The sequence below is a fragment of the Salvelinus sp. IW2-2015 genome, linkage group LG30, assembly GCF_002910315.2.
Source record: "Salvelinus sp. IW2-2015 linkage group LG30, ASM291031v2, whole genome shotgun sequence".
Taxonomy (NCBI): Eukaryota; Metazoa; Chordata; class Actinopteri; order Salmoniformes; family Salmonidae; genus Salvelinus; species Salvelinus sp. IW2-2015.
This window is the reverse complement of record NC_036869.1, coordinates 17,874,474-17,901,793: the sequence shown is the minus strand read 5'-3', so window position 1 is coordinate 17,901,793 and position 27,320 is coordinate 17,874,474. Positions and strand designations below refer to the sequence as shown.

At 44.3% G+C, this 27,320-nt stretch overlaps 3 protein-coding genes across 9 annotated transcripts in view; 2 read left to right on the top strand and 1 right to left on the bottom strand.

Moving 5' to 3' along the window:
• Positions 1-311: 311 nt before the first annotated feature.
• Positions 312-13,098, top strand: brd2a (bromodomain containing 2a). Of its 7 annotated transcripts, none has more exons than XM_023975294.2 (12): positions 312-2,635; positions 6,253-6,559; positions 6,842-6,979; positions 7,263-7,410; positions 7,756-7,946; positions 8,232-8,711; positions 8,851-8,979; positions 9,095-9,298; positions 9,678-9,952; positions 10,104-10,429; positions 10,678-10,803; positions 11,077-13,098. In XM_023975294.2, the coding sequence occupies exons 1-12, from the start codon at positions 2,604-2,606 to the stop codon at positions 11,193-11,195; spliced, it is 2,475 nt and encodes an 824-aa protein (XP_023831062.1). In that variant the 5' UTR covers positions 312-2,603; the 3' UTR covers positions 11,196-13,098. The 7 variants fall into 7 exon arrangements, with proteins under 7 accessions (XP_023831062.1, XP_023831064.1, XP_023831061.1 ...); XM_023975296.2 differs by having other exon boundaries at positions 11,074-13,098; XM_023975293.2 differs by having other exon boundaries at positions 10,675-10,803; positions 11,074-13,098.
• Positions 13,099-16,871: 3,773 nt separating this feature from the next.
• hsd17b8 (hydroxysteroid (17-beta) dehydrogenase 8) lies at positions 16,872-22,335 on the top strand. Its single transcript, XM_023974979.2, has 9 exons — positions 16,872-16,967; positions 17,714-17,916; positions 18,201-18,317; positions 18,517-18,612; positions 18,717-18,802; positions 20,099-20,183; positions 20,284-20,326; positions 20,466-20,540; positions 20,649-22,335. Exons 1-9 carry the CDS (start codon positions 16,922-16,924, stop codon positions 20,666-20,668), a joined length of 771 nt encoding a protein of 256 aa, XP_023830747.1. The 5' UTR covers positions 16,872-16,921; the 3' UTR covers positions 20,669-22,335.
• A 1,559-nt stretch (positions 22,336-23,894) lies between these two features.
• Positions 23,895-27,320, bottom strand: part of LOC111955022 (collagen alpha-2(XI) chain) — a 34,545-nt gene continuing 31,119 nt past the window's right edge. The window contains 11 exon segments of the mRNA XM_070436142.1: positions 23,895-24,068; positions 24,070-24,105; positions 24,559-24,572; positions 24,575-24,648; positions 24,650-24,788; positions 25,071-25,143; positions 25,244-25,356; positions 26,269-26,554; positions 26,778-26,831; positions 26,955-26,990; positions 27,256-27,309. Coding sequence (XP_070292243.1) covers positions 23,895-24,068; positions 24,070-24,105; positions 24,559-24,572; positions 24,575-24,648; positions 24,650-24,788; positions 25,071-25,143; positions 25,244-25,356; positions 26,269-26,554; positions 26,778-26,831; positions 26,955-26,990; positions 27,256-27,309 — 1,053 coding nt within the window.

The window sequence follows — 27,320 nt, the reverse complement described above, 5'->3', positions numbered from 1 at the left end:
TACCCACAATCACAATCATTTCCCCACAATCATATAACGTTTAGCCTACAGTTACTTGAATCTTCTTTCTTTGAAACATTTTATTTGACATTTTCAATACATCACAAATACTHATCTTCTGATAATAATCTTTATTCAGTAACAGCTCAAGGTAGAAGTTGCMTGAGTGAACACAAACCTAGGATCAGATACCATTCCCAGCTCCTAATGAAACATCTCTGCCTTCTCCAAATGGGAAAATGAATTTAGAATAGAGTCTACTCTGTATAGAGGCAATATCCCAAATAGGCTCACCCATATCTAACGCATGCGCAGTTTGCTGTCGCAGTGGAAGCCACAATGCTTGCAACCGAAATATGAACTTTGTCAAGAGAATATCTGCGGTTCTAACAAATATAAGGGTCGTGTTGAGACTGGAAATTGATATTGTTTGCTTGCATGGATTACTGCAGTTGTGTCAAGGAAACATTTCAATCAATATTTCTGTAAATCCAAGCCGCACCACGTGGTTTAGGTTTGTCCAATCTGTGCAAAGCTGTGATACCCGAAAGTATGCTCTTTGTTCTGGATTTCGCAAAGTTATGGGCAATACGGTCTAATTAACTTTAATACAGCAACATGTGGAGAAGTTATATCATTTGTTACGGCAAGATGACAATTTCCGGATACATCAATATATTTTTTCCTGGAGCAGTGTGTAGCCTCCAACTTTTGGCAAACAGTGCGCCATTAGCTTATTTATCACATGACTTCCCTTCCCCCCACTTCRTTGAATGAGGAAGAAGTCGGACATGTTGGAGGAAAATGTGTTGAAAAAAAAAACGATCGTGGTGGAGGACAAGGAGAATTTTGAAGGAAAGTTTTACTCTGCGTAATGGATTTACAAATCGAGATTTTTAGTAGTTCATTTTTATGTAACCCTGGGAATCAATTTGCAAAATGTTTTTTTTCTTCATATTTGCTCAAGATTAAGAACATTAATTCATGTTTTAATTCAAGGTTAATTGTATTTAGAGGCTTTTAAATGTATAATTTTTGTCCGTATATATTGAAARTCGTGAGAATTTAGTTCAGTGACATTGGAGAGAACGTGTAACCTTGGTGTGGGGGATGGGTATTAACATTAGGGAACCATTTTGTACAGCTCTTAACTACTTTTACGATTTTATTTTGTTGTCGAAGGTTGGCATTTTGCTGATTCATTGTAGTTTGTTGCACGTGGACTTGGTAGAATGAGTATCTTGTCGGTATATGATAGGAACTGTTTGGGGATTTAGTTTGTCTGAATGTAGATAGCTAGCCAGCTAATTTGGGTTTTCTCTGGGCAGCTCATGTTGGAAGATTGTAAAGGCTTATAAATTACGATTTAGTTGAAGTGTTCAAATCGTGGATGCGGCCTACATGGGTGTTATTGAAGCAGAGCAACATGGCTCTAAAATTCTTAAAACCGATGCAACCTTTGTGCTTGAAGTGCTTCATAGTAATTCTTATAAAAGTGATTTATCCGAAACTCTTATCTACTTTCATAACCATTTCATCAAGAGTTGTGAAATGCTGTGTCATTCAATGGAGGGCATTTTCCTTTACCACTTTGGTTTAGGGTGGAAGTTTGCCTTATCCTCCGTAAGCCATTTAAAAAAAAAAAACACGCTTCAGTGCGAGTTATGGTATTTTATCCATCAGATGTTGAGCCACTAATAGTATGGTATGTATTGGTTAAGTTCTGAAATATTAGGCCTAGGATAATGATAGCCTTTTTCAGTTGTCTGTAAATTAAGTAATCTTGGTTAAATGTAGCTAGGTCAGACAGGACGTGGATCTTACTTGGTATACGAGTAGTTTGAAACTAGGCGTTATGATCGCCTTTGTTTCAATGCAGGGAGTGGTATTTCTTGTACATTTTGTGACACCATCTCATAGGCTAATAATTTGTATGCAGACAGTAAAGCTCGTGTGCACTCTTCGCACTTCAAGATGGCGCGGAAGGACTAAAATGCGGCTACTCGGAGAGAAATACTTGTGTCGTTGAGCGCTCGGCCTACGTTTGGCATCTGATAGATACGCGTGACCGGACTCGCTAACCAATGGCTTGCTTTCTGTTTACTCTGGAAGTTCGCGCTAGAGATTCAKCGACCAATCATTGTCGTTGCTTTGCCCACGTTGACGTAATGTAATTTGATGAGTGAAAGGGCGGGTTTTGGGATGTCGCATTTCGTAAAAGAGTAGCTACGTAAAACAACCAGTATAAAAATATATACTTTTTGAGTGATGGGAGGTCTAGTCAGTAATAACGCGAATTTTGTTTGATTGACAATAACAATATGCGAATAGGTTGGATGAAAAGCATAATAGAAAAACAAAGTTATTTGGGGGGCTGTGCTAACTCTGGCGGACGTATTCAACTGCGAATAGAAAATACGGGGCGTAGTCTTAAGTTACCGTATCCAATAGGATGAATGGTTGGTCTATAAAGTATCGGGCGTAGACGTGAGTTGCCATTTCGCTGAAGCAGTGGTCAGTCTAATGCTGTGGGGGCTGGAGGAAAGGACGGGCGAAGCAGGAACTTGAATATTGGTATTTAAACAGAATCCGGATCCATCCTGATGGAGACGGCCATAAACCCGCCCCATGACAGGTACCGATCGGAACAATTGACTTTAAGTTTGCGACCTGACAGGATATTGTTGCATTAAGAAAAGTATTAACTCATAAACCGATGTTTTCTTATTACCGACATGTACACTGGCTGTACATCCCAAGACTGTTAARCCGGCGTAGAGCGTTTATATATTTTTTGCAATGAAAAATAATATATTGGACATTTGTCAKGATATGACCACTCGTCGTCAACCTGCAAAATACGACTTAATTGGGACGACTGTCGTTTACATTTTACTGCACCGACGCCATCTTCCCAGCGTCTCGGCTAGCAAGTCCTTGCTGTAGTTTTSCCTAGCCCAGTAAGAAGTGAACTAGTTTCACGTTGTGACTGTATATTATTGCTGGCGACTATGGGGATAAGCTTGCCGTGTCAGCTAGATACTACTACTAGCTACGCTAGTTGCAGACGGCTATTGTTTGCCAGGGAGTCTGCTTTGGGTACCTCGCTAGCTGACGTTAGCTACCATGGGGATAAGCTTGCTGTGTCAGTTAGTTAGCTACGGATACGGGAGACGGCCATTACTTGCGAAGAAGTCTGCTTGGTAGCTACCTAACAAGTAGCTAGTTTCCGCTCAAGTTTACAAATTCGCATGGATTTACTGTAGCATAATCGCGAATGTTTTCCTTAGCTACGTTACTAGCCATCTCGTCGAGTAAAGCCGACGTTTTGCTAATCGCATAACACAGTACTGGCTAACGTTAGCTAGCTATTGAATCATCCGATGTTTTGAGTAGATCGAACGTTAGCTAGTGATTGTGGTGGCTTGGTAGACYWWTWWTTTWWWWTTTTTWWMMYYTWTWTWWAACTAGTTAAGCTGGTTAGACAAGGTAAGCTCGTTAGGTAGCTAGCTAACCTTAACTGTTTGAGCTATTTGGAGAGCCTCGCTCTCTTRTATTTGGACGGGAAACTATAGCTACTTAACTAGGTAGCCGGCTAGTCCAATTTTGTTTTGTGGACATGTGAAATGTTTAGTAAACGTTACATTTCATGGCTGCATTTCGGTTACGGATAGTGCTGATCATTTAGTAATTCTATAATTTCGGCCTAATGCCAGGCCCATGCAATGGTATTTTTAACAGCGTGTGCAAGTCACGTGTCTAATTGGACGGAAATAGTTACCCATCAGTTGCTTGCAATGGCCTCACAGTCCACTTACCTTTCCACTCACCTAACCTGCAATTTAAATCATTTGTTGTACTTTTTATGTCACCATTCAAATATAATGTGAGTTATATGTTGACAAACACGTTTCTACAGTACTGGACAACGTTTGTAATCTGCCAGTGATATATTACTGCTCACATAATAGTGAACTAGCCCAGTGCAACGTTCTCAATGGTGGTCTTCCCTTTCCCCACATTTATTTTTTAAAGATAGTGCTTCACATGTACAATTATAACTTGATACGTTTTTTGTTGCTGACAAGTGTCAGTGACAAGTGTTTTGAGTATAAAAATAAAAAAAACTTTTATAATAAAGTACATCAAATGTCAAATGTGTTTTCCAACTTGTATCATTGAATAACAGCTGATATTAAACTGTATATAAGGGAGGGGTTATCTCTGACTTGGATTGTCCTCTTGGTCAGTATAGGCTACACCCCAAGTTTACCTGTCATCAAGAAACTCAAAGTCTTCATTTTGTAGAATTGGTAACGGAACAATCACGACAGGATGACTTGCAAACACTTCCACATTGGTTAAGTAATGGACACTGTGCAGCAGTAGTGTTACTGATTTGTTTGGGTTCCTGTTGAGGTAAGCACAGGTGAATATTAAATTCTGCTCAAATAGTCTCTGGTGTTCACTTATGAGGAAGACGCAGCCCAACTGATCTAGTCCTGAATGAAGGGACACAGACAGCCTACAGTATGGAATGGTTTGCTCTTTTGATATTCACTTARGCATAAAATAGATTTATCACATGTGCCGAATGCTACTGGTGTACAGCTTACTTGCAGACCTTTCCCAATGATTGAGTTTATGAAAAAAATAAGTAAGGTATTATAAACTACACAAGAAGGTCACTATACAGGGAGTATCAGTACTAGCTCAATGTGCAGAGGTACTTGAGGTAATGATGCACATGAARGCAGGGTAAAGTGGCTAAGCATCCATATAGAGATTAGAGAATTGGATTAGCCAAACAAACCAAAATTGGTTGGTTAATCTYATTTGAGTATTGGGGATTGGCAATAAATATTGAACCCCTGCTCTTCTSTCCTACGAAGACCCTGTTCCCTATCATCTGGTGTAAGCACAAGAAGACATGGCACCCAGTTGAGTCACTGAACTTTTGTTTCTTAGCTTGTGTCCGCATAGAGGAAGTTGTTCATTATTGGTAACATTCATGTGAGCTTACCTCACATGAAGAAAGCACCAAAGAGTATTCGTCAATAAGTGGCTTTTAATTGCCAACAAATTGCACTTTTAAATAGTTGGTCAACTATGTACACACATTTAATGCTCACAAGGCATGGAATACAAATCAAAACATTTTGGCACTGTTTTACTAGTGTATATAAACTTTGCCCTTCATTCAGAGGTATGGCGTATGTAAATCATTCTGCTCATAGGGCACTTGAACAGTGTTAAGGCCACTTGTGAGCTGATTGAAGATATCACTGCACTCTTGAGCCCCTTGATTTAAGATTTCTTTCAACACATGCATATTGTATTTKGCTCACAATGCTAAATGCACACACCACAATTGACTGCAGACTTGGACTTCTACTTTGACTCTATTGTAGGTGTTGGTGGGGGGGTAGTGCCTAGTTACCATGGTTATACCAGCCTACCATCCAATGGAACAGACCTGTTAGCTTCGTGGCCATGGCGCAATGGGCAGTTAAACTCATGCAAATGTCTTTCCCTTTTTTCTATAGCATTGCTCCCCTCAAAGCCTCTGGGTGTATAATGGCAGGACTATGGGATCATATCACCAGTACACAATGGTCAATGCATTAATTTGAGTCCACCGTTTCAATTAACAAGCTGCTTGTATGTTACTTTATGTTCGGTATGASTATCACTGTTGCTGTGTATCACAGCTTTAACAGATCTGTGTTTCCGTTGAGACCACTTCAGCCCACAGATATTACCAGCCAGGGGCACTAAACCAYGGCCAGCACAAATGATTCATCAGTCATTGGGTTCCTTGTCTTGGTTTATTGCATAAGCTTTTTGGCAACTCATAAAGTGAACCTCACAAATGCCTGCCTGAGGCCAACTGCCCAAGAACTCCTGAAACCACACCCAGATTCCAGTGTCAGCTTGCTGTATAGATCACATTTTCTACAGCCTGTTACGATACGGGTAGTGAGGCTAATCCTCTAGTTTCTGACAATGCTGATGAGGCAGTTGTGACTCGTAACTCAAAGCTCAATTGRAACCGAATAATGGTGAGGGCGCATGACTCACTTTTGTTAACCTGTCCTCATTTTAAGACGTTTAGAGAGGGCTAGCTAAGTAGAAGGCTAGCTCTACGAAGACTGCTGTGTCACATCCAATACCCTCTCCTTTCTCAGCCTCCCCATTCTTCTCTATGCCCCACTGCTCTATGCTTATTCCCTCCTCCCTGTCCGTCAACAGCTCCCTGGGCGGGGTCGACGTAGGCCTGCAGGGCGTCATGGCGATGGAGCAGGGCCCTCCGGGCCCCGGCAAGCGCATCCGGAAACCGTCACTGCTGTTTGAGGGATTCGAGGGCCCGCCGTTGCTCCCYCACGGGCAAGCTCCCCCCTCTGGGTCACCACGGCCCCTAGTGCACGACATGAACCGGCAGGGCCGTGCCACCAACCAGCTGCAGTTCCTCCAGAGAGCCATGATGAAGTCCCTGTGGAGGCACCACTTCGCATGGCCCTTCCATGAGCCTGTGGACGCCTCCAAGCTCAGCCTGCCTGTGAGTGTCCCTGCAAGCCACTACCAGAGAGCCCAGTCACATTGTAAAAGAAGACCGACAACAKTGGCTATTTATAGATATTCAAATAGTGTTATCTTGTTTGCATATTAGGATGTCCGTTTTCAGAACTAACTGTAGAATATTCTTCTTTTAGGTTGGAAAGTTTTATAAAAGCTTTTTTTTTGTTTCAAGCTTGCAGGCAATACAGTACTGAATTGTAGAGCTCAGTGTACTTGTTATTAGTAGAGCAGCATTAAGTCAAACTGCTCCTCTCTGCCTCAGGACTATCACAAGATTATCAAACAGCCCATGGACATGGGGACCATCAAGAGGCGCCTGGAGAACAACTACTACCGCAGCGCCAGCGAGTGCATGCAGGACTTCAACACCATGTTCACCAACTGCTACATCTACAACAAGGTGTGTGTGTGAGAGACATGCTGTAACCACAACATTTTCAGTCAGAAATAGGGCTTTGACCAACTGAGGTTACTGGCTGGACACTAGAGGGAGTTGAAACTCCATTTGAGTTCCAAAGCTCACTGTCCTATGATCTATTTATATTTTACAGCCCTGGAAGCTGTCAGAGATATGTCACTAATAAACACAATCTTCTAAACTGTTAGAAATGAGGCTGATCTTATTTAGAGAAGTTACATGTATTCTTCAGCCGAGTAAAGCTTTTCCATGGTGACTCTCCCAGCCAACAGATGATATTGTTCTGATGGCCCAGTCCCTGGAGAAAGCTTTCCTTCAGAAGGTTGCCCAGATGCCCCAGGAGGAGGTAGAACTGCCCCCTCCTCCCCCACGGGGTAAACCGGGCAAGCCAGGCAAAGGACGCAGAGCCGCAGGTGAGCATGAGGGGGGTTGTGTGATTCTGTTTGTGTACGGTTAATGCATGTTTTTGAGTGTGATCATTTTGGGGGGGGGTACTTTTTGTATGATTATTTTGGGGGAAATGCGTTCTGTTTTGATATTGACTCAGATGATGTGAATATATATATATGCCATTTAGCAGACCCTTTTTCCCAAATTGACTTAGTGATGCATACATATTTCTTATGGGTGGGCMCCAGTGGGAATCGAACCCACAACCCTTGGCGTTGCAAACGCCATGCTCTACCAATGGAGCCACACAGGACCACATGAATACGTATAATCTCCCACGCGTAATACTTTTTTTTCATTTGCCTCAGTACCAGGAGGAGTGACCACTGCTCACCAGGTCCCGGCAGTGTCCCAGTCCGCRTACTCTCCCCCCACGCCGGACACCCCGGAGTCGCTGCTCTCCACCCCCCCACAGACGCTCCAGGCCAAGAGCTTACCTCCCACCCTCCACAGTACTCCTGCTATGCTAGGCTTACCCCCCACACAGCCCACAGCCAAGGTAAGGGCAGCAGTCGATACACAAATACTGTCAACTACTGTCTGTGCAGTGTTCACTTACCCCTAAACTACACTAATGTKGTACAACTTTACCTTATGGCCTTGCCGCTGATAGTGCTACTGTAAATGAAAGTACCTACTGATCAAAGTGTTTGCAACAATGTTAGGGCAGCAGTTGGTGACATCATCTGACATTGTCATTTACAATTTTGTTTCTTGGCCCATTATCTGAAATGGCAGGCTGTTCGGTCAATGACAAGAGCCCCTGTGTCTCTGTCTCCAACAGAAAAAGGGAGTGAAGCGGAAAGCAGACACCACCACCCCCACCACCATGGCCATGCCCTTGCCCATCACCATGGGCGTTGGCGGGATTGGCATGGGCATGGTCGGTGGACCCGACTCCCCGTTGACACTCACCTCGCTGGGGGTAGGCCAAGGCCTGGGCCTCGGCATGGGGATGGGTATTGGTATGGGCCGAGGCAGAGGCATGGCGGGCGCCAAAGCAGCTGCAGGGAGGCGGGGAGTCAGCGGGCGCCCTATCAAGCCCCCGAAGAAAGACCTGCCGGACTCGGTGCAGCTCCAGCCGGTGCGACGCGGCAAACTGGGCCAGCAGCTCCGGTAYTGCAACGGGATTCTCAAAGAGCTGCTGTCCAAGAAACACGCGGCGTACGCCTGGCCCTTCTACAAACCAGTGGACGCCTCCATGCTGGGCCTACACGACTACCACGACATCATCAAGCAGCCCATGGACCTCAGCACCATCAAGGTACATGCCCTACCACACAGCCTGTTTTGTAATCCTTATGGACTCTAGGTAGGGCTGTAGATCACAGCTTCATCAAGCACCATAAAGGTAGAGTGTCAGTAATTATGTGACGTTAACTTCCTCCACTCTCCCTCTGCAGAGGAAAATGGACAGTCGAGAATACCGGGACGCCCAGCAGTTTGCCGGTGACGTCAGGATAATGTATTCTAACTGCTATAAGTACAACCCTCCAGACCATGACGTGGTAACCATGGCACGCAAACTACAGGTACGGGTCAACACATTTTACGCATGGAGAGATGTCTTTATGCCCTTGAACAGTAGTTTCATACAGCTGAATGGACATGAGTGYGCTGGTCTGATATAGTCCTCCCTCTCTCCAGGACGTCTTTGAGTTCTGCTTTGCCAAGATGCCCGACGAGCCTGCGGCCCCTCCCGCTTCCATGGGTGGACGCTCCTCATCTTCTTCATCTTCCTCCTCGTCCTCGTCTGAGAGCGACCCCAGCAGCGAGAGCGACAGCGACAGCAGCCCCAGCTCGGACAGCGAGGAGGAGCGAGCACACCGCCTGGCCGAGCTGCAGGAACAGGTGTGTACACAGGTAGACTGACCCGGCCTTGCGTCCACCGCAACACCAGACACACTTCAACATTCACACTGCATCCTCACTACAATACATAGCATTTTAGTCATTTAGCGGACGCTCTTTACCAGAGCGACTTAAAGTTAGCGTATTCATCTTAAGGTAGAGACAACCATATCTCAGTCATAGTGAGTACATTTTTCTTCAATACAGTAGCTATCAGCAAAGTCAGTGCTAGTAGGAAAAGGCAAGTGTAGGATTTGTATTTTTATATACAGTATATATAAAATAAAATAAACAAATTTGCAAAAGTATTTCTGTATRCCTGAGCTGGAAGTGGTTGCCACAACAGTCACTGACCATGTCCTCTCCACGGTCCCATCAGCTGAAAGCAGTTCATGAGCAATTGGCAGCACTCTCCCAGGGCCCCATYGTTAAGCCTAAGAGGAAGAAAGAGAAGAAGGACAAGAAGAAGAAGAAGAAGCCCGAGAAGCATCGGGGAAGTCGGGTGCCAGTCGAAGAGGATATACCCATCCGGCCGCCCAAAACGCCCAAGGTCACCAAGACGTCGAAGAYGCCAAAGACACCCAAGACCAAGAGCAGCAAAGGGGGCTCCACACAGGGCAAGAGGGGCACTGGGAAGAAGAGCAACAAGAGCAAGTGAGTGCTCTCTGCTAGCAGCGTTTCAACATCTCTCTGTCATGATATGATTTATTGTCTCCATGCTATAAAAGTTCCCCCAAAGTATTCCTGACAAAAACAAAATGTGCWCCTTCAGGATTGAATCATTAAATCACACTCTCACCCGCAGGTCCTCCAAGAAGTCGCAGGCAGTGACGCTCAGCATGCACCAGATGAGCGCCGCCGCCATGCTCCCCCACTACGACTCAGAGGAGGAGGACGAGGTGTCGCCCATGAGCTACGACGAGAAGCGCCAGCTCAGCCTGGACATCAACAAGCTGCCCGGGGAGAAGCTGGGCCGCGTGGTTCACATCATCCAGGCACGCGAGCCGTCGCTGCGCGACACCGACCCAGAGGAGATCGAGATMGACTTTGAGACGCTCAAGCCGTCCACGCTGCGCGAGCTGGAACGCTACGTTATGACCTGCCTCCGCAAGAAGCCTCGCAAACCCTATGGTGAGAGAGCTTTCCTATGTAGCGCCAGATCTGTTTTCAAATCTTCTCTGGTCGCTGTTATGTGTCCATGGATGGGCGCAACCATAGCGTTTTTCTGTCACAATTTTGGTCAAATGTCAGAAAGATTTCCCCTGTTCCCAAGAGTCCACTGGGTAGCATTATAGTGACTTAGTCTCCGGTTTATTTGGATTGGTTGGTGAATGCAGACATTGCATCATCTAACCTCCTGGTCTCCTCTCTGTTAGCAGGAAAGAAAGGTGGAGCAGGGAAGTCCCGGGAGGAGCTGGCTCTGGAGAAGCAGTTGGAACTGGAGCAGAGGTTGCTGGATGTCAGCGGGCAGCTCAACTCTGGCAAGAAGCCTCAGAAAACCAAAGGTGAGTCAGAATAAATCTGGATCACTGCCCACAGAGTAGACMCGGCAGACATGACAACTAATTTCAGAGCAAGCATAGAGATGTGAAACTACAAGCCAAAATGTATTTAAATATTACTGGCTCAATACATTTTCACTGACATATGGCCTTGTYGACCTACATAGCATGTCATGAAAAAGTTCTGAACGAGATCAGCTCAGGTCTTTGGAAAATGTGTGGTTTGTCTTTAAGATTATATTACAAGTATTTTGTCTTGTGTGTATCGCTCAGCAGAGAAACCCAGTGCTGTGGAGCCCCATGCCATGGCGTCTCGCCTKAGCGCCAGCAGCTCCAGCTCAGACTCTTCTTCCTCTTCCTCATCGTCCTCCTCTGACACCAGTGACTCAGAYTGAAAGCTCCGGAGGGGCGGGCCTGTAGCCCGCGAACCCCGGATAGGACAGTGCAGAACTGCTAACAGAGCCGCAGGCGGATCAGACTATAGTCAGAACTGACCTGGAATTGAGAGAGAGCTTTCCCTGTGTTCAGAGAAGCCAAACCCAACAGAAATTGTGGATGGAGAAATATTGAGTTGTTTCATTGCTTTAGAAACCTAGAGGGTTGACGCAGAGATGATGCATCGTCTCATTGGAAAAAGAGCCCACGGCAGGATCTCTACAGGCTCTAGAAAGATGGCAGGATCTCTACAGGCTCTTGAAAGACGGCAGGATCTCTACAGGCTCTAGAAAGACGGCAGGATCTCTACAGGCTCTAAAAAGACGGCAGGATCTCTACAGGCTCTAGAAAGACGGCAGGATCTCTACAGGCTCTAGAAAGACGGCAGGATCTCTACAGGCTCTAGAAAGCAAGAAGGCTGGATGGGTCCAGAACTCTGGGATCATCTTGTGCTATGTCTTTCTCGCCACACTGTGTATATACTGTGTACAAATATATAAATATCTATTTTTCTTTTATAAAGAAGAATTTTAAGGAATCCTCAAATGTGGGGAGAAAGTAAAGTTGTGGATAGGCTGGCTTTAGTCTTTCTGTATAGAGGGCAAATTGTGTGTGTGTGTGTGTGAGAGAGAGAGAGTGAATGTGTGGGGCACGGCCTCGCACAGTAAACGCAGTCCTGCTTAGTTCATCTTGTTGATGCAGGTTGTTTAAATCATTGTGCATTGTAAAGCACCTTGGCTCAGTATAAATGTATAAACTGCACACATGAAGAAACTGAAGAGCATCAAGACCGCAACAAACGCATGTACTTCTACTGCTTGAGAGGGGTGTCCGTGGTACACGTTTAATGAGATGTTTTGGTTTAACTTTTTCCAATTTTTTTTTTTCACTCTGTAAATGACGTGTTTCTATCTTCTTGTGACCAACCTGCAAATAAATTGTGAGGACATGTCTCCACTCACCATTTACCCACACGCAAACAGATTCTTCCCTTGTTTTGTTCCGTCAATTGGATACGTGTAGGATTTGTCTAGTGAAGTCTACAGACTACTGAAATGGTCACATCTCTCTTGCAAGACATTTTAACTTGCATGGGTAGTGCACAATGACTAGATTATGAGACTTCACCTTTTCATTTCACTTTGTCTGGGGGGAAAAAATGTTTTTTTTAATAGATTTTGTCTTAGTAAGGTTCAGTGGGATGCTGACATGCCTTCCTTGTACCCCAGATGTGATTCCCATACCGTTGCCATACCAGTGCTTTACGGCACAGAACCACGCTATTTCTTTTAACTACTTGGCKTTTTAACTTTTTGCCAGCTGAGTGTTTTATTCAATTTAGCTAAATCTGGTTTGGGAAGAAGACTAGTGACCATTTCCTTGCTCATAGTGCGTTTAACAGAAGCGGTATATGTGCTTCATGAGATTTGGAGGTACTAAACAGATTTTTGTGATTTAGTTAAGAATCCAGCTTTTTTTTTTTTATATATAATCGTTTGAGAATTTAGATTTTGTACGTGTGTGATCAGTTATTTATTTCCCGGGGATTTGAATGGAATCCTGGAATCCTTATTGCGTTTACTTGAAGGCAATGGAGAAAGTTATATTGGTAATAATGACGACAACTACTCAAGCAAAAATGTGTACAGCTCTAAGGAAAAAAGGCAAGACTTAAAGACTTAAAAGACTTTTAGAATGTGTGGAGCATGTTTCTAACACTGAGGTTCTTGTTTTGCTTTCGTTCTCTTAGTCATGTTCTTCCCCCCCTACAATTGAGTGGTTGTTTCTTGTGTTCTGTTTCTTTTCTAAGAAAAAATACTTTGAACTGTCCACCTACAAATAAAGAGAGAGAGAGCTCTTTAACACTGATTTTGTGTCTGTTTTGATCAAGAAAATGGGTGCATGGAATGATTCGATACCGGGATGAGAAGCTTTCACTTATTAGTGACAATTGTTTTCAACAGTTGAACTTCTTCCCATGAGGACATGGATCACTAGAGGACAGCAGTCAGTGAAGAACATGTGTGCCGGCCTGTTCTCAGATCTGTCAGAGAGCAACAGACACCCATACACTATATGACCAGAAGTATGTGGACACCTGATCGTCGACCATCTCATTCCAAAAACATAGCCATTAATATSGAGTTGGTCCCCCCTTGCGGCTATAACAGCCTCCACTCTTCTGGGAAGGCTTTACACCACTCCGGCTGACGCTTGGCATTGCGCATGGTGGTCTTAGGCTTGTGCACGGTGGTGGGAGGAGCTATAGGAGGATGGGTTCATTGTAATGGGCTGGAATGGAATGAATGGAAGAGCTCCTCCCACCAGCTTCCACTGGTGTGTGGCTGCTCGGCCATGGAAACCCATTTGATGACGCTCCCGACGAACAGTTATTGTGCTGACATTGCTCCAGAGGCAGTTTGGAACTTGGTAGTGAGTGTTGCAACTGAGGACAGACATTTTTTACTCGCTACGCGATTCAGCACTCGGCGGTCCCATTCTGTGAGCTTGTGTTGCTTACCACTTTGTGGCTTAGCCGTTGTTGCTCCTAGACCTTTCCACTTCACAATAACAGGACTTATAGCTGACCGGGGAAGCTCTAGCAGGGCAGAAATTTGACTAACTGTCTTGTTGGAAAGGTGGCATCCTATGACAGTGCCATGTTGAAAGTCACTGAKCTCTTCAGTAAGGCCCATTCTACTGCCAATGTTTGTCTATCGAGATTGCATTGCTGTGTGCTCAATTCTATACACCTGTCAGCAACGGGTGTGGCTGAAATGGCCGAATCCAATCATTTGAAGGGGTGTCCACATACTTTTGAATATATAGTGGATAAGAGCGTCTGCTAAATGACTTAAATGTAAATGTAATAGTGTATTTGCCAAGGTTGAACAGTGCACACCGAGAGGTCCTCACTGTAATCACAATCCTCCAGCTTCTGTAGCATAATGTATCCATCTAAAAGACAGAGCAAACAACACCTCAACCTCAGCAAAACTCTCTAATGTCATGCATACTTAGGCATGACAGAGCGTTTTATGTTAAATTCTCTCTAACCAATCCTCCAACTCCTTTACCATGATGCACACATCTATTAAAACATTCACCAACCAGAAACCGTGGATTGATAGCAGCATTCGCGCAAAACTGAAAGCGCGAACCACTGCTTTTAAAYAGGGCAAGGTGACTGGAAACATGACCGAATACAAACAGTGTAGCTATTCCCTCCGCAAGGCAATCAAACAAGCTAAGCATCAGTATAGAGACAAGTAGAGTTGCAATTCAACGGCTCAGACACGAGAGGTATGTGGCAGGGTCTATAGTCAATCACGGACTACAAAATAAAAACCAGCCCCGTCGCGGACCATGATGCCTTGCTCCCAGACAGACTAAACAACTTCTTTGCTCGCTTTGAGGACAATACAGTGCCACTGACACAGCCCGCTACCAAAACCTGCGGGCTCTCCTTCACTGTAGCCAACGTGAGTAAAACATTTAAACGTGTCAACCCTCGCAAGGCTGCAGGCCCAGACGGCATCCCCAGCCGCGTCCTCAGAGCATGTGCAGACCAGCTGGCTGGTGTGTTTACGGACATTTTCAATCAATCCTTATCCCAGTCTGCTGTTCCCACATGCTTCAAGAGGGCCACCATTGTTCCTGTTCCCAAGAAAGCTAAGGTRACTGAGCTAAATGACTACCGCCCCGTAGCACTCACTTCTGTCATCATGAAGTGCTTTGACAGACTAGTCAAGGACCATATCACCTCCACCCTACCTGACACCCTTCAATTTGCTTACCGCCCCAATAGGTCCACAGACGACGCAATCGCCATCACACTGCCCTAACCCATCTGGACAAGAGGAATACCTATGTAAGAATGCTGTTCATCGATTACAGCTCAGCATTTAACACCATAGTACCCTCCAAAMTTGTCATTAAGCTCAAGACCCTGGGTCTCGACCCCGCCCTGTGCAACTGKGTCCTGGACTTCCTGACGGGCCGCCCCCAGGTGGTGAGGGTAGGTAACAACATCTCCACCCCGCTGATCCTCAACACTGGGTCCCCACAAGGGTTGCGTTCTCAGCCCTCTCCTGTACTCCCTGTTCACCCACGACTGCGAGGTCATGCACGCCTCTAACTCAATCATCAAGTTTGCAGACGACACTACAGTGGGAGGCTTGATTACCAACAATGGCGAGACGGCCTACAGGGAGGAGGAGTGGGCCCTCGGAGTGTGGTGTCAGGAAAATAACCTCACACTCAATGTCAACAAAACAAATGAGATGATTGTGGACTTCAGGAAACAGCAGAGGAGCAGCCCCCTATCTACATTGACGGGACAGTAGTGGAGAGGGTGGAAAGTTTTAAGTTCCTCGGCGTACACATCACGGGCAAACTGAAATGGTCTACCCACACAGACAGCGTGGTGAAGAAGGTGCAGCAGCGCCTCTTCAACCTCAGGAGGCTGAAGAAATTCGGCTTGTCACCAAAAACACTCACAAACTTTTACAGATGCACAATCGAGAGCATCCTGTCGGGCTGTATCACCGCCTGGTACGGCAGCTGCTCCGCCCATAACCGTAAGGCTCTCCAGAGGGTAGTGAGGTCTGCACAACGCATCACGGGTGCAAACTACCTGCCCTCCAGGACACCTACACCACCCGATGTCACAGGAAGGCAAAAAGATCATCAAGGACAGCAACCACCCGAGCCACTGCCTGTTCACCCCGCTATCATCCAGAAGGCGAGGTCAGACAGGTGCATCAAAGCAGGGACCGAGAGACTGAAAAACAGTCTTTCTGAGTCTCGTCACCGGCCAGTGCGGTGATCTGAGTGTTCAAAACAGCCCACTCACCTGACATCCTTGTCTGACTTCATTTGACAAATTTAACTCATGGCCTTTAGTTTCTATGTGCCAAATTAGAAAACAAGTTACCAATCTATGCTTGAGTTATTTAACCATGTCAATAAAAAATTTATAAGAAGGATTCATACAATAACAATAGGTGTTTATGGCTTCGCATCGCTGAGAACCCTTTAAAAATCTAAAAATATTCCTGGACCATCTACAGTAGCCCAGCGGACCACGAGCCCGAGGTTGAGAAACACTGATACTGTATAGGCCTATTGAAGTGCAATTGTTTTGTCTGAATGTTTGTGCCTATAGCTTTCCATATTAGGTCAAAATATTATAATTTCTGTATTACCTGCTGCAATTAAAATATACAGAGCAATATTAATGCTGTCTTTTTGTAGGCACGTTGGCCAAAGCCTATGGTGAAATGAACCGAATACGTTCTGTGGTAAACATAGGTTTAGGAGATCTYGTACAATTCGTGCTGTGATATTTATTTTTTCTTCTGTGTGTTTTTGAAGCGTTAATGCAATCAAAACAAGTACATAAAAGGTCATGTTAATTAACACTGCCTGATATTATCTCATAGAACAAAACGTATAAAATATCCTAAGCCTGTGTTACTCCTAACGAAACCCATTCATTCAACATTCATTTCCCCCTTRGGAATGGCTGAACGAACCCATGTTAGGTTAGAATGAACCCGATGAAACTCATTCATTTTTAGGACTACAAACTGGTTAGTTACAGATATGAGCTCAAACAAAACCTGTCTTGTGGCGCCATCTCCTGGATCAAGAGAGAACGACTCGATCTTCAACGACAACCATAATGGCGGCCACCACACGGCTCATATCAAGGTTGACAGTTGTCACGGGTTAGTGTCTTCTTTCACGTTTCGTCGGCCTTTATATGCAACTTAATACATATGTAAGGTAGGTATATATATCTGCACTTCTCTGTAGAAAATGAGTGGGGCAGATATGTGTGCTTAGCTAGGCGCAATAGATTGTGTTGTTGTAGCTGACCCTTGGGCTAGTTGTTGGACTTCAATCATTTTATTTCACTGCGGGACAAGATTGTAGCTAACAGCCTTTGTAACATTGTAACATTGTTTCGACTAAGCTACATAACTGTTACAGTATATCATCTTCAGACATTCTTGAGCATATTTGCTTTAAAACGTATAATACTAATCTGTCCTGTGGTATCTCAACAGCAACAGCCATCCAAATCAGTTTGTTAATGAAACCTTAATGACAATATCCCAATTAAGTAAACGTAACATACACATACATGTTCTTAAGAGTAGCCTAGGCCATTTTTATTGGACAAAAATGTGTTTGTCTTCACCTTTTCCCGATGAGACAGCTCTGTCACTCTCATTGGGTCAAAGGTGACGGCAACAATGATGTTGCCTTACAAGAATCTTCACTCAGATGAATTAAAGGCAAGATAGAATGAATGCCCCCCCCCCCCTTGCCTATAGGCGACCAACTATCAGTCCTTTATTATAGCCCTTATGTACAGAACATCCAAGTTAGTGGTATAGAGCCCTCTCTTTACCTGCTGTGAGCTGCAGCCGATTGCCTCCTACATTTTTGCACTACCCATTGTCTCCAGGAGGGGGCAGCGGGATTGGCCGAGCCGTATGCCAGCGATTTGCCTCCGAGGGTGCCATAGTGGTGGTCGCTGACATCAGCGAGGAGTCAGCCAATCAGACCCTGGGCATCCTGAACCATGACCACAAAGGGCAGGACCACATGGCGTTTGCTGTGGATGTTTCATCAAGGGAGAGTGTAGAGAAACTACTCACAAGCATACAGGTGATTGACTTATGTGCAGACATACACACACACTCACTAATTCAGTGTGTGTGTCTGGTGTAATTTAGTTATTATCCTAAACCACATGCTGGCGTCTCCTACTAGGAAAATGAGTCGATCATGTAACGTTTTTGGACCTTGACCTAAAGCACYTCACTCAGTACTTTAGCAACAAAGTCGAAGTTAGAAATTGCCTGAATCTGAAGAGACATTTTGTGTGAGTGAGTCACTGAATTCCGTTCGTGATTAACTCATAAACAATGTGCTGTGATACCCTCCTGCAGTGTCGGTACTTCCAGCCTCCCTCAGTATGTGTGAATGCTGCAGGGATCACTCGGGATGAGTTCCTCCTGAAAATGGAGGACGAGGACTTTGACCAGGTTATCCAAGTCAACCTAAAGGTATTATCCTTTGTTCTTATTGTCCTGACCACAATATATTTATWTTAGTGATAGAAAAGCAGCAAGGGTTTCTCTCTCTTTAGGTTCAATGACTCTTTTACGTTGATACACCGAAATCAGAGTTAAAACGTTGTTACAATAAATAGTGCTTCCTACCCTCATATCCCACAAACCCCTCTCTTTCCCCTCTCTCTATCAGGGTACATTCCTCCTGACTCAGGCTGTTGGCAAGGCTCTGGTTGCCTGTGGAGCTCCTAAAGGCTCCATTATTACTGTGGGCAGCATTGTGGGCAAGGCGAGTCCGACATCTTAGTGGCACCCCAGGCATTATCTTTCAACAGACTTACATTCATTCCTACCATTCTTTAACCTTCTCTTTGTGCTTCTGGCTGTTACCAGGTGGGCAATATTGGACAGGCAAACTACTCTGCTTCCAAAGCAGGTGTGGAGGGCCTGACCAGAACTGCAGCCAAGGAGCTGAGCAGGTGAGGCACACCTGGGTTATGTTCATTAGGGCAAACCGTAGCAAAATGTTTTGCAACAGAAACAAAAATGAGCATTTTAATATTGTACAAGTTGAGATGGTACTGACCCTTTTTGGGCTGTTATCTTCTGTACTGTGTCTACTGAACACGACCCTGCATTTGATTTCAACACYCCAAATTTGACCCATTCACCAATAGAGGGAAGATTAATAGGCTATAAACATTATTTAGTGAGGAGGGCCGGCTTCCTGATAGCAATGGAATTTAAGCTTACGAGTGTTTTAACAATCCATCGTTCCTACGGCGAAAGATGTAACATGCGTTTCCCGAAACACCAGGCAGAGAAAACATTCTCTTAAGTGCGTCGTTGGAGCCCGTGTCCATCTGATAGGATCTCTCGGATCAGCTTTCTCCATTCAAATCTTACCTTAACATTAGAATTAGTCCACAATACTGACGATGGATCAGCTCCTAGAGATATATTATCACTTGGCTGCAAATATTGAGGTTTATTGTAATGCTTACCCTATAATAACTTAATCACAGATTTGACACATCATGTTGTAATACAGCATGAAATTACAGGCTGTGTAGCCTACAATTATTTTTTAAATTGAACCTTTATTTATCTAGGCAAGTCGGTTAAGAACAAATTCTTATTTACAATGRCGGCCTACTCCGGCCAAACCCGGACGACGCTGGGCCAATTGTGCGCCGCCCTATGGGACTCCAATCAACTCYGGATGTGATTCYGCCTGGATTYGAACCAGGGGCTGTAGTGTCGCTTCTTGCACTGAGATGCAGTGCCTTAGAACTCAATTGACTGAAAAATATAGGCCCATATAGCCTTTAAGCCTACTGAATGTTTTTATGCAGTCAGCTCAGTTTTCATTTGAAGCAGCTTTTTATCTTTCACTTGTTTGTACCAATTGCAAAGACATTGGCAACTTTGCATTGGGCGGTYACAGAGCGACAGATAAACAGCTTGATTCTATGTTTAGCGGCGATCTTCTGTGTTTTAAAAGTGACTCAGAAGGGAGCAGAAAAAAAACATTAACCGACCACTTTGCTKTTCTACGAGTGGTCAGAGGCAGTCAGACCACTGAATAAAGAGTGTTTTCAAGTGCAACTTCAGTGACGCTGGTTTTGGGAAACAGCTCKGAGTTTTAGCGATGTTCCTATGAAGGTTCTAATGAACTTATTAGCCTTGAGATGCGTTTGGGAAACAGGGCCCAGGTGTGGTGTGAAGTATGAATATTGCCTAAAACCTAACATTCAACTGCTCTCTTTCTCCAGATATGGGATCCGGTGTAACTGTGTGCTTCCGGGGTTTATAACCACGCCCATGACTGATAAAGTACCAGAGAAAGTAATCAGTCAGGTACGACTGCGTTCTCCTTTTATATTAGATAGAAAGTCACCACCTCAATGTTGTTTTTGGGTAAAAGTGTGTTTTTAACTTGCTGTGTTTGTGTGTGCAGCTTACGTCYATGGTGCCACTGGGGAGGATGGGAGAGCCTGCAGGTAAGAATACTGTATACATACTGTACACCTCTGTGCAGTAGAGCACATCACAAATGCAGAACTCCGTTCCCTTTATAATCAAGTTACAAGACTTAACCTCTCTCTCTCTCTCTCTCTCTCTGTCTCTGTGTGTGTATAGAGGTAGCTGATGTATGTGCCTTTCTGGCTTCAGATGACTCTCGTTACATCACCGGAACCAGTATTGAAGTAACAGGTAATGGACCCACCTGAAATACATTCAAATGATTGAGTAATGTTTAACAGGAAATGCCTTTTTTACTGCTGTCCTGTTGACAAAAAAACATTTCTTACTCACCTCCAGGAGGCCTTTTCATTGGCTGAGACAACTTTCCATCAWCCTCATTAAGACCAATGAGGCAAGTTCCCATCTAGGTCCAGGAATTGAGTATTGCTTCAACGTTCACATTGTGCCTTCACTTGTAATAATACAACTGGTTGGGGATCGATCTTGTTTTGTAGATCTAGTCAATATGTACAAGGTAAATGTGCAATAAATTAAAAACAATGTTTGTAACTTTTGAGATGTTGTGGAGAGAGTTCACAATACAGAGAGCGGGTCAGTGTTTAGTGGTTTCCCAATGTAACCAAGTTACACCTCTAAACGCTCTACATTTATGTACAGTTACTATCATTTAACTAGTGAAACTTCTACTAGTCATTAATAACAGGGTTGGATTTAGATGTTTATGAACAGAAATGGCTGGCTTCACACATGCAAAGGTACTCGAATACAGTATGCACACAGAGAAAATGCGTTGGCATGTGGTTTAATTGGAGACTTCGAACAGAAAACAACAAGCCAAGAACAAACCAAGACAGTGAAACTAAAGCAAAATAAAAACCAACAGAAAACTTGGCAAAAAAATGAAACACAAATGAAAGAGAGCAGTGGACTGTAGAGGGAGGCAGGCATAGATCAGAATCGAACTGGAGGGAAAACACTAGAAGTGATCTATTGGGGTGTTGAGGTGATAAATAGTGGAAATAAGGTTGGGATGTGACTGATTCTGTGTTAACACACAGGTGGTAAGTTAACTGGAGATTTGTGAATGATGTGGTTGTATTCAGCCGTCTGGGTCGCTGTATGCAGCAAGACGAGAGGAATCAAATTGAAAAAATTCTAGCTATTGTGTTGCCCCGGGCAACATGCAACACCAGCCAGTTGAGAGAGAATGAAACAGGAGAGGGACTAAGAAAAAATRACAAGGGAGTCGAGCAGCTCTTTTTAAAAAGATTATATATTACAGAAACAAACATWAAAAAAAAAATACTTACATAAAATAATACTTTTTCTCTTTTCAGCACCATATTTTGTTGAAACATTTGTCTTTAACAATAAAACTAACCAATATATGCGATTTTCTCTCGAGAATCACAAGGTAATTATTTTTTCACCTCTGGTTGAGTTTAGGTCAATCCCCCCCTTCTCTGCAATATCAAAAGAAAAACAAACCAAAATACCCATAATGATATTCAACCCCATAGCCACATTACATTACTTACTTATAAACTAAATCGTAATAATTCTTCCCCAGGTGGTTGCTAGAATTTCCCCTCCCTCCCGCTAGCTGTCCCCTACCCACTGTGTTCTCACAAGCGTAGAATCCCGGTGTCTGTTTGTCGCCCACGCCATACTCCTGCAGCACAGCGCAGCGCAGCGCAGCATTGGCAAACCGCAATGAAATGTGACAGCATTGGAGAGTCCCCATTTTAATCGTAACAGCACAGTTGATGATTGCTAAAGGGTTACAATGAGATATGGCCACAAATGACATGTTTTCTTTTTCACCAGTTGACATGCATAGACCAATGGGGTGTGCACAGATAACTCGGGTTAGTGTTTGTTTAATATGTATTTAATTGTTTTAACCATCAAGTGAGAACTACAGGAAATAAATACAAAATGAAATACCACATTCGACTGGCATATTTGGCTTGTCGTTGTTTGAAGCACCTTGTTTGATTTCAATAAATACAATAGAATTTCACTATGTCTGTACAAATGGATTCTAATGCACATATCCAGTAGGAGAACTGGTGACAGCATCATGTGGCTGTGATGGAGACAAACTTGAATTATTCACGCTGAATATATTAACGCTTTGGTATAATTAGCACCTTGCCACAGTTTTTGAAAGCATGCATTTATTCACCGTTGTAAGAGAGAACTTTTGGCCGTCATCTATTAATAAGCTCATACACATATTTAACCCTGATACCTTCCCTGCTTGAAAAGAGACGGAATGTCACAAAATCCTGGGATGTAAACCCTGTGTTCTACATAAAACAAGAATCAAATTCCAGGCATCGCACCTGTAAATACTGGACTGGTTTGATGGCATTCTGGCCTATTCGCTGGTCTAGGAACTACAGTTCTGGCCTGTGTATGACAGTTGTAACAATGATGAATAATACATGTACCASACATCAAGTTCAGTACAATTTACAAGGTGAATGGCTTTTGATTCATTGGTCCTTGGAGAAGGCRAAGACACCCTTCCGTCCCATTGCATGCAACATTATTGGCCCAATAATAAACAGCCATACAGTTCAGAGACAGTACGTTKCTGTTAGGACTTTATTATTACAGTACTGAGCAAAGAGATGTTCATAGTCACATCTTAGGTTAAAGCCRCGATAAAACTAGAGATCTCACAGCTTTGCCTCCACTCCATCTCTACAAAGCACCGTTTCTATTCACCCGCCTSTAGTATGTTTGACCAGCTTTAGGATAACTAGGCTGATATAGTTGTTTGGTACAGAATTTCACTGTGGAGATGAATAGAAAATGAACTTAGCTAGACAACATGGACGTCTCTGTTTCGTCAGGCCTGGTTGGCTACAGGCTCGGCTGTTTTCCGGTCCTCCATGCTCTTCGTGGAACTCCTATTCATTCATTGGTTTCCCCTTAATGTGGTGAGGCGTAGGATGGGGCGGGGCTTAGATGCAGAAGATGTACAAGTGTGTGGGGAAGGCAATGCAGAGAGGTAGAGTGGGTGAGACAACTGGAAAGAGAGACAGCGGGAAGGAGAGAGGAGTGAGAGGGGGGTCCGCGACGGTGGGCTCTGGCGTGTACGGAAGGAGGAGACGGCTCTTTGGGCCAGCTGTTCGTTGGAAAAGAACACGCTAACGGTCAGAACTCCATCTCTCGTTCTCGCAATCGATCTTTGTTCTCCTCTTCGTGAGAATGTTTGTGTTCTACTTTTCTCTTGTCGTCCATTTCTATTTGGGAGATGTTTTCCCCTGGGCATGTACTTGACTGAGTGCATGTCTGTTTTACAACTGTGTGTGTGTGTGTGTGTGTGTGTGTGTGTGTGTGTGTGTGGTGTGTGTGTGTGTGTGTGTGTGTGTGTGTGTGTGTGTGTGTGTGTGTGTGTGTGTGTGTATGTATGTAGTATGGTGTATGTATATGATTATATATGTATATTATATTATAATATATGGTCGGGAATGAAGCTTGATATACTGAAATACATTTGCAAATTACTGGACATGTTACTGTATATTGGTAGTGTTAATGTTTGTGTGTGTGTGTGTGTGTGCTTCATCAGTGTAGTGTATATATTCTATATGTGTAGGTGTTTGTCATTTTCTCTGCACGGTGTTTTAGCCCAGGAAACAGGACAGGTCCCACTTCAAAGCCAAAATTTCTGGTTGCTCTCCCCCCAAAGTCTGTGATCTTGAGGTCCCGCAGAGGAAGCTGTTCCACCTGGGGCGTGTTTCACCTCCACCACTGTCCTGTCGAAGCCCTTACGATACTGCAGACAGACAGAAACAGAGAGACAGGTGAGATCACTACACGTGCAGCAAGGGTATCTGCTAGGATTTCATTATTATACTTTGATTGTGTGTAATGGAAAAAACAGTTCCGTAGTAATACTTTTTGTATGGGCATGTGTTCTCTTATTGACTGCTGAGAGGGAAATTATTCAATTATCCTACATCAGATTAAAATAGAGCAACATTCAGGGAATTCTGAATCCATTTTCCTTTTTAAAAAGCTAATGGGGGGGGATGTACCCCCCGGACCCCCCTATAAAATCTCAGGTTTCTTAGTTTTCTTTTTGAGATAACGCATCCATAACTTGAATGTCTGCAACAGAGGTGAGTGAAGCTAGAGAATGAACCTTTGTACCATGATCCCTGGAAAAACTGGCAATTGTTACTGAATATGACCACACTGTTTAATAAAACAATTAAATGAGACTCACAGAACAGCCGTCACCAGGGCCTTGATGTATGGGCTGGTCTCGTAGCTGAGGTCCTCATCGTTGGCGCCTTGGAAGTGTAGCGCCTCTTGTGGCGTTATTGGCCGTGCGGTCGGCCCAGGCCACAGAGCGATGGCAGTGGTAGGTAGGTTTTGGCGGGCCTGGACACTCAGCAGCCGCAAGGAAGCCCAACTGGACCAAACGCCGATCGCTCGCCATAGAGTCCACGTAACGACAGCTGGGGGGGGGGGGGGAGGAATGCCCCATGAAATAAAAACTCAGATTAAGCTAATAGATGTGAACTCTATAATAAGCATGAAAGCAGAGTGTGATATCTCAAACCTGACATTAAATAAACATGTTGCTTAGTGACAGAGTGTTATGATAATGCTTTGATCATTTTCCTGATCGACCTTAATCTTTATCCATTGGTTGATATCCAGGTCAAACATAGCACACTGGACTATAATGAATGTCCCTCTGGGATTCTCCACTGTGGTGCAATAAACCCAAACTAACCTTGCTGCCAGTTGCAAACTCACTGTACCAGGAGCCTGGTTTCTCCGTGGTCCAAGAGCTGAGCTTTACCTAAGAGAGACAATTAGATGTATGTTTAAACATACAGCTACTTCAGGGTAGAGTTTGTGTGTGTGCATTATTGACTGACAAGCCCAGTCTCTCTTCTCACCGTGTCCACGCTCTTGCTGGGGTACAGGCAGGTCTCCCCACCGGCGGTGAAGTTACAGAACACCTTGAGAGAGTCGCGAGAGCAACCCTGGTTGGGGTCGATCCAGTACTCTCCTACAGGGGGGAGCAGAGAGATGAGGCACGACTAAGTACCAAGGAACTCAAATGACGTAATGTGTCTAAAATGACAATGTGAAGTCGCCATTTATCTTTCTTTGTATTAATGGTGTATTAACCAAATAATTAGCACAATACACCATCAAAATCCCTCTGTTTAAGCTAGAGATATGTTTGTTTTGCATGGGCTGCGTCTCAATCCACCGCATCCGCCGACGCCGGCCTTCCGTGTCTGGGGTGGAAGGTGGCTGAGCTACAGTGATGTTTGTCAGACCAGGAGACATCCCGAAAACCGGTCTTCTCATGAATATGTCTGTAGTGTCCGAACGGTTTGGGCTACAAACTAATACAGTGAGCTCCAAAAGTATTGGGACAGTGTCAAATGTTTTGTTGTTTTGGCTCTGTCAGCATTTTGGATRCGAAATTACACAATGACTAACTATGGAATATTGTTATATTTACCATTTCTATTCTATTAGGCACAAAATAATCTGAGAAACAACMAAAACAAACAGCAAACGCATCCAACAAGTTTGGAACAAATACTACATTTACTWATTACTAAATCAGGAACCAAGTGAATTTGTCCCAATACTTTTGCTCCCCTAAAATTGGGAGCAAAAGTATTGGGACAAATTCACTTGTGTAGTATTAAATGAGGGGGGACTACATACAAAAAGTGCTGTAATTCCTAAACGGGTCACCTGATATGGATGAAAATACCCTCAAATTAAAGCTGACAGTCGTTGTATCATTTCAAATCCAAAGTGCTGGAGTACAGAGCCAAAACAACAAAAAAATGACTTAGACGTTAGTTAAAAGTGACCTCATGTCTTAAAACAAAATTCCCTGTGTAAAGTTAGAATTGCCACATTTTTGTGAATAGTTTTATGCCTGAAAGCCCCATACCGTCTTTGAGCTCTGGCTGGCCGAGTTTCAGGTCCTGGCAGGTGCGTGCAGGGCTGTCCTTGGTGCCCAGAGGGAAGCGCATGGTCTCGATCTCCTGTCGCAGCGAGTTCAGKGASCCGAAGATCTCCTCCATGCCTTCACTGCCTGTCAGGAACTCTGTGCCGGTGGCGTCGGCTGCGACCGCTTCTGCGTCTGTCTCGGACAGCATCCGGCTGGCATCGATGGAGCGCTTGGACTTCTTGGAGATTTGGATGGGCAGCGGCTGGATGACGTCGCCTGGAGGACCCTGATTGGAGGCGGGTCACAGAGAAAGATTATTACTGGTTGATATTATTGAACTTAGTTATGTTTGAACTGAAAACTGTAGATGTACACATATGCTATGCTCTAGAATGATGTAAGCAACCAAACATAGATCTAGGCAGGACTAAACTGAAAAATGGCGGTAAAATATGAGTATTTAATTAGTTTCATGGAGTAAACTGATTATGCAAAGGATGGGTACTCACTGGAGGCCCGGGCGGTCCTGAGACACCCTTCTCTCCCTTGGGACCACCTCCTCCCTGGACCACACAGAGACAGGAGATAGAAATGAAACAATACAGTGCACATGGGACTCAACASTGACTATAATATGGAAGCAGATATTCCACTAGAGAGAGTGCGGAGGAGGACGTTCTACTCACTGTAGCACCCTTAGCTCCCTTGACACCTTGGGGACCCTGGGAAAGAGGCGCAGGGAGGTCAGGGTTATCATTCAATAGACGCTAACTATTACCACTGTTATACGGCCATAGAAAAGAGGACATTTGAAATGATTAGAGAGCGACAGAATTATGCAAGACACAGAAGGCATGGATCCATTCATGCTTAAATCTTTCTATGTTACAGGCTTCTGTTTTGACAATATACACAATGCAGATAGAGGATGTTGCGTGATATACTGATAAAAGAACCAGGAGAGATGATGTAGAAGTGATTACTCACAGGCATGCCAGCAGGACCACCAGGACCGATAGGTCCAGTACCTCCAGAGACACCCTGAAACACAC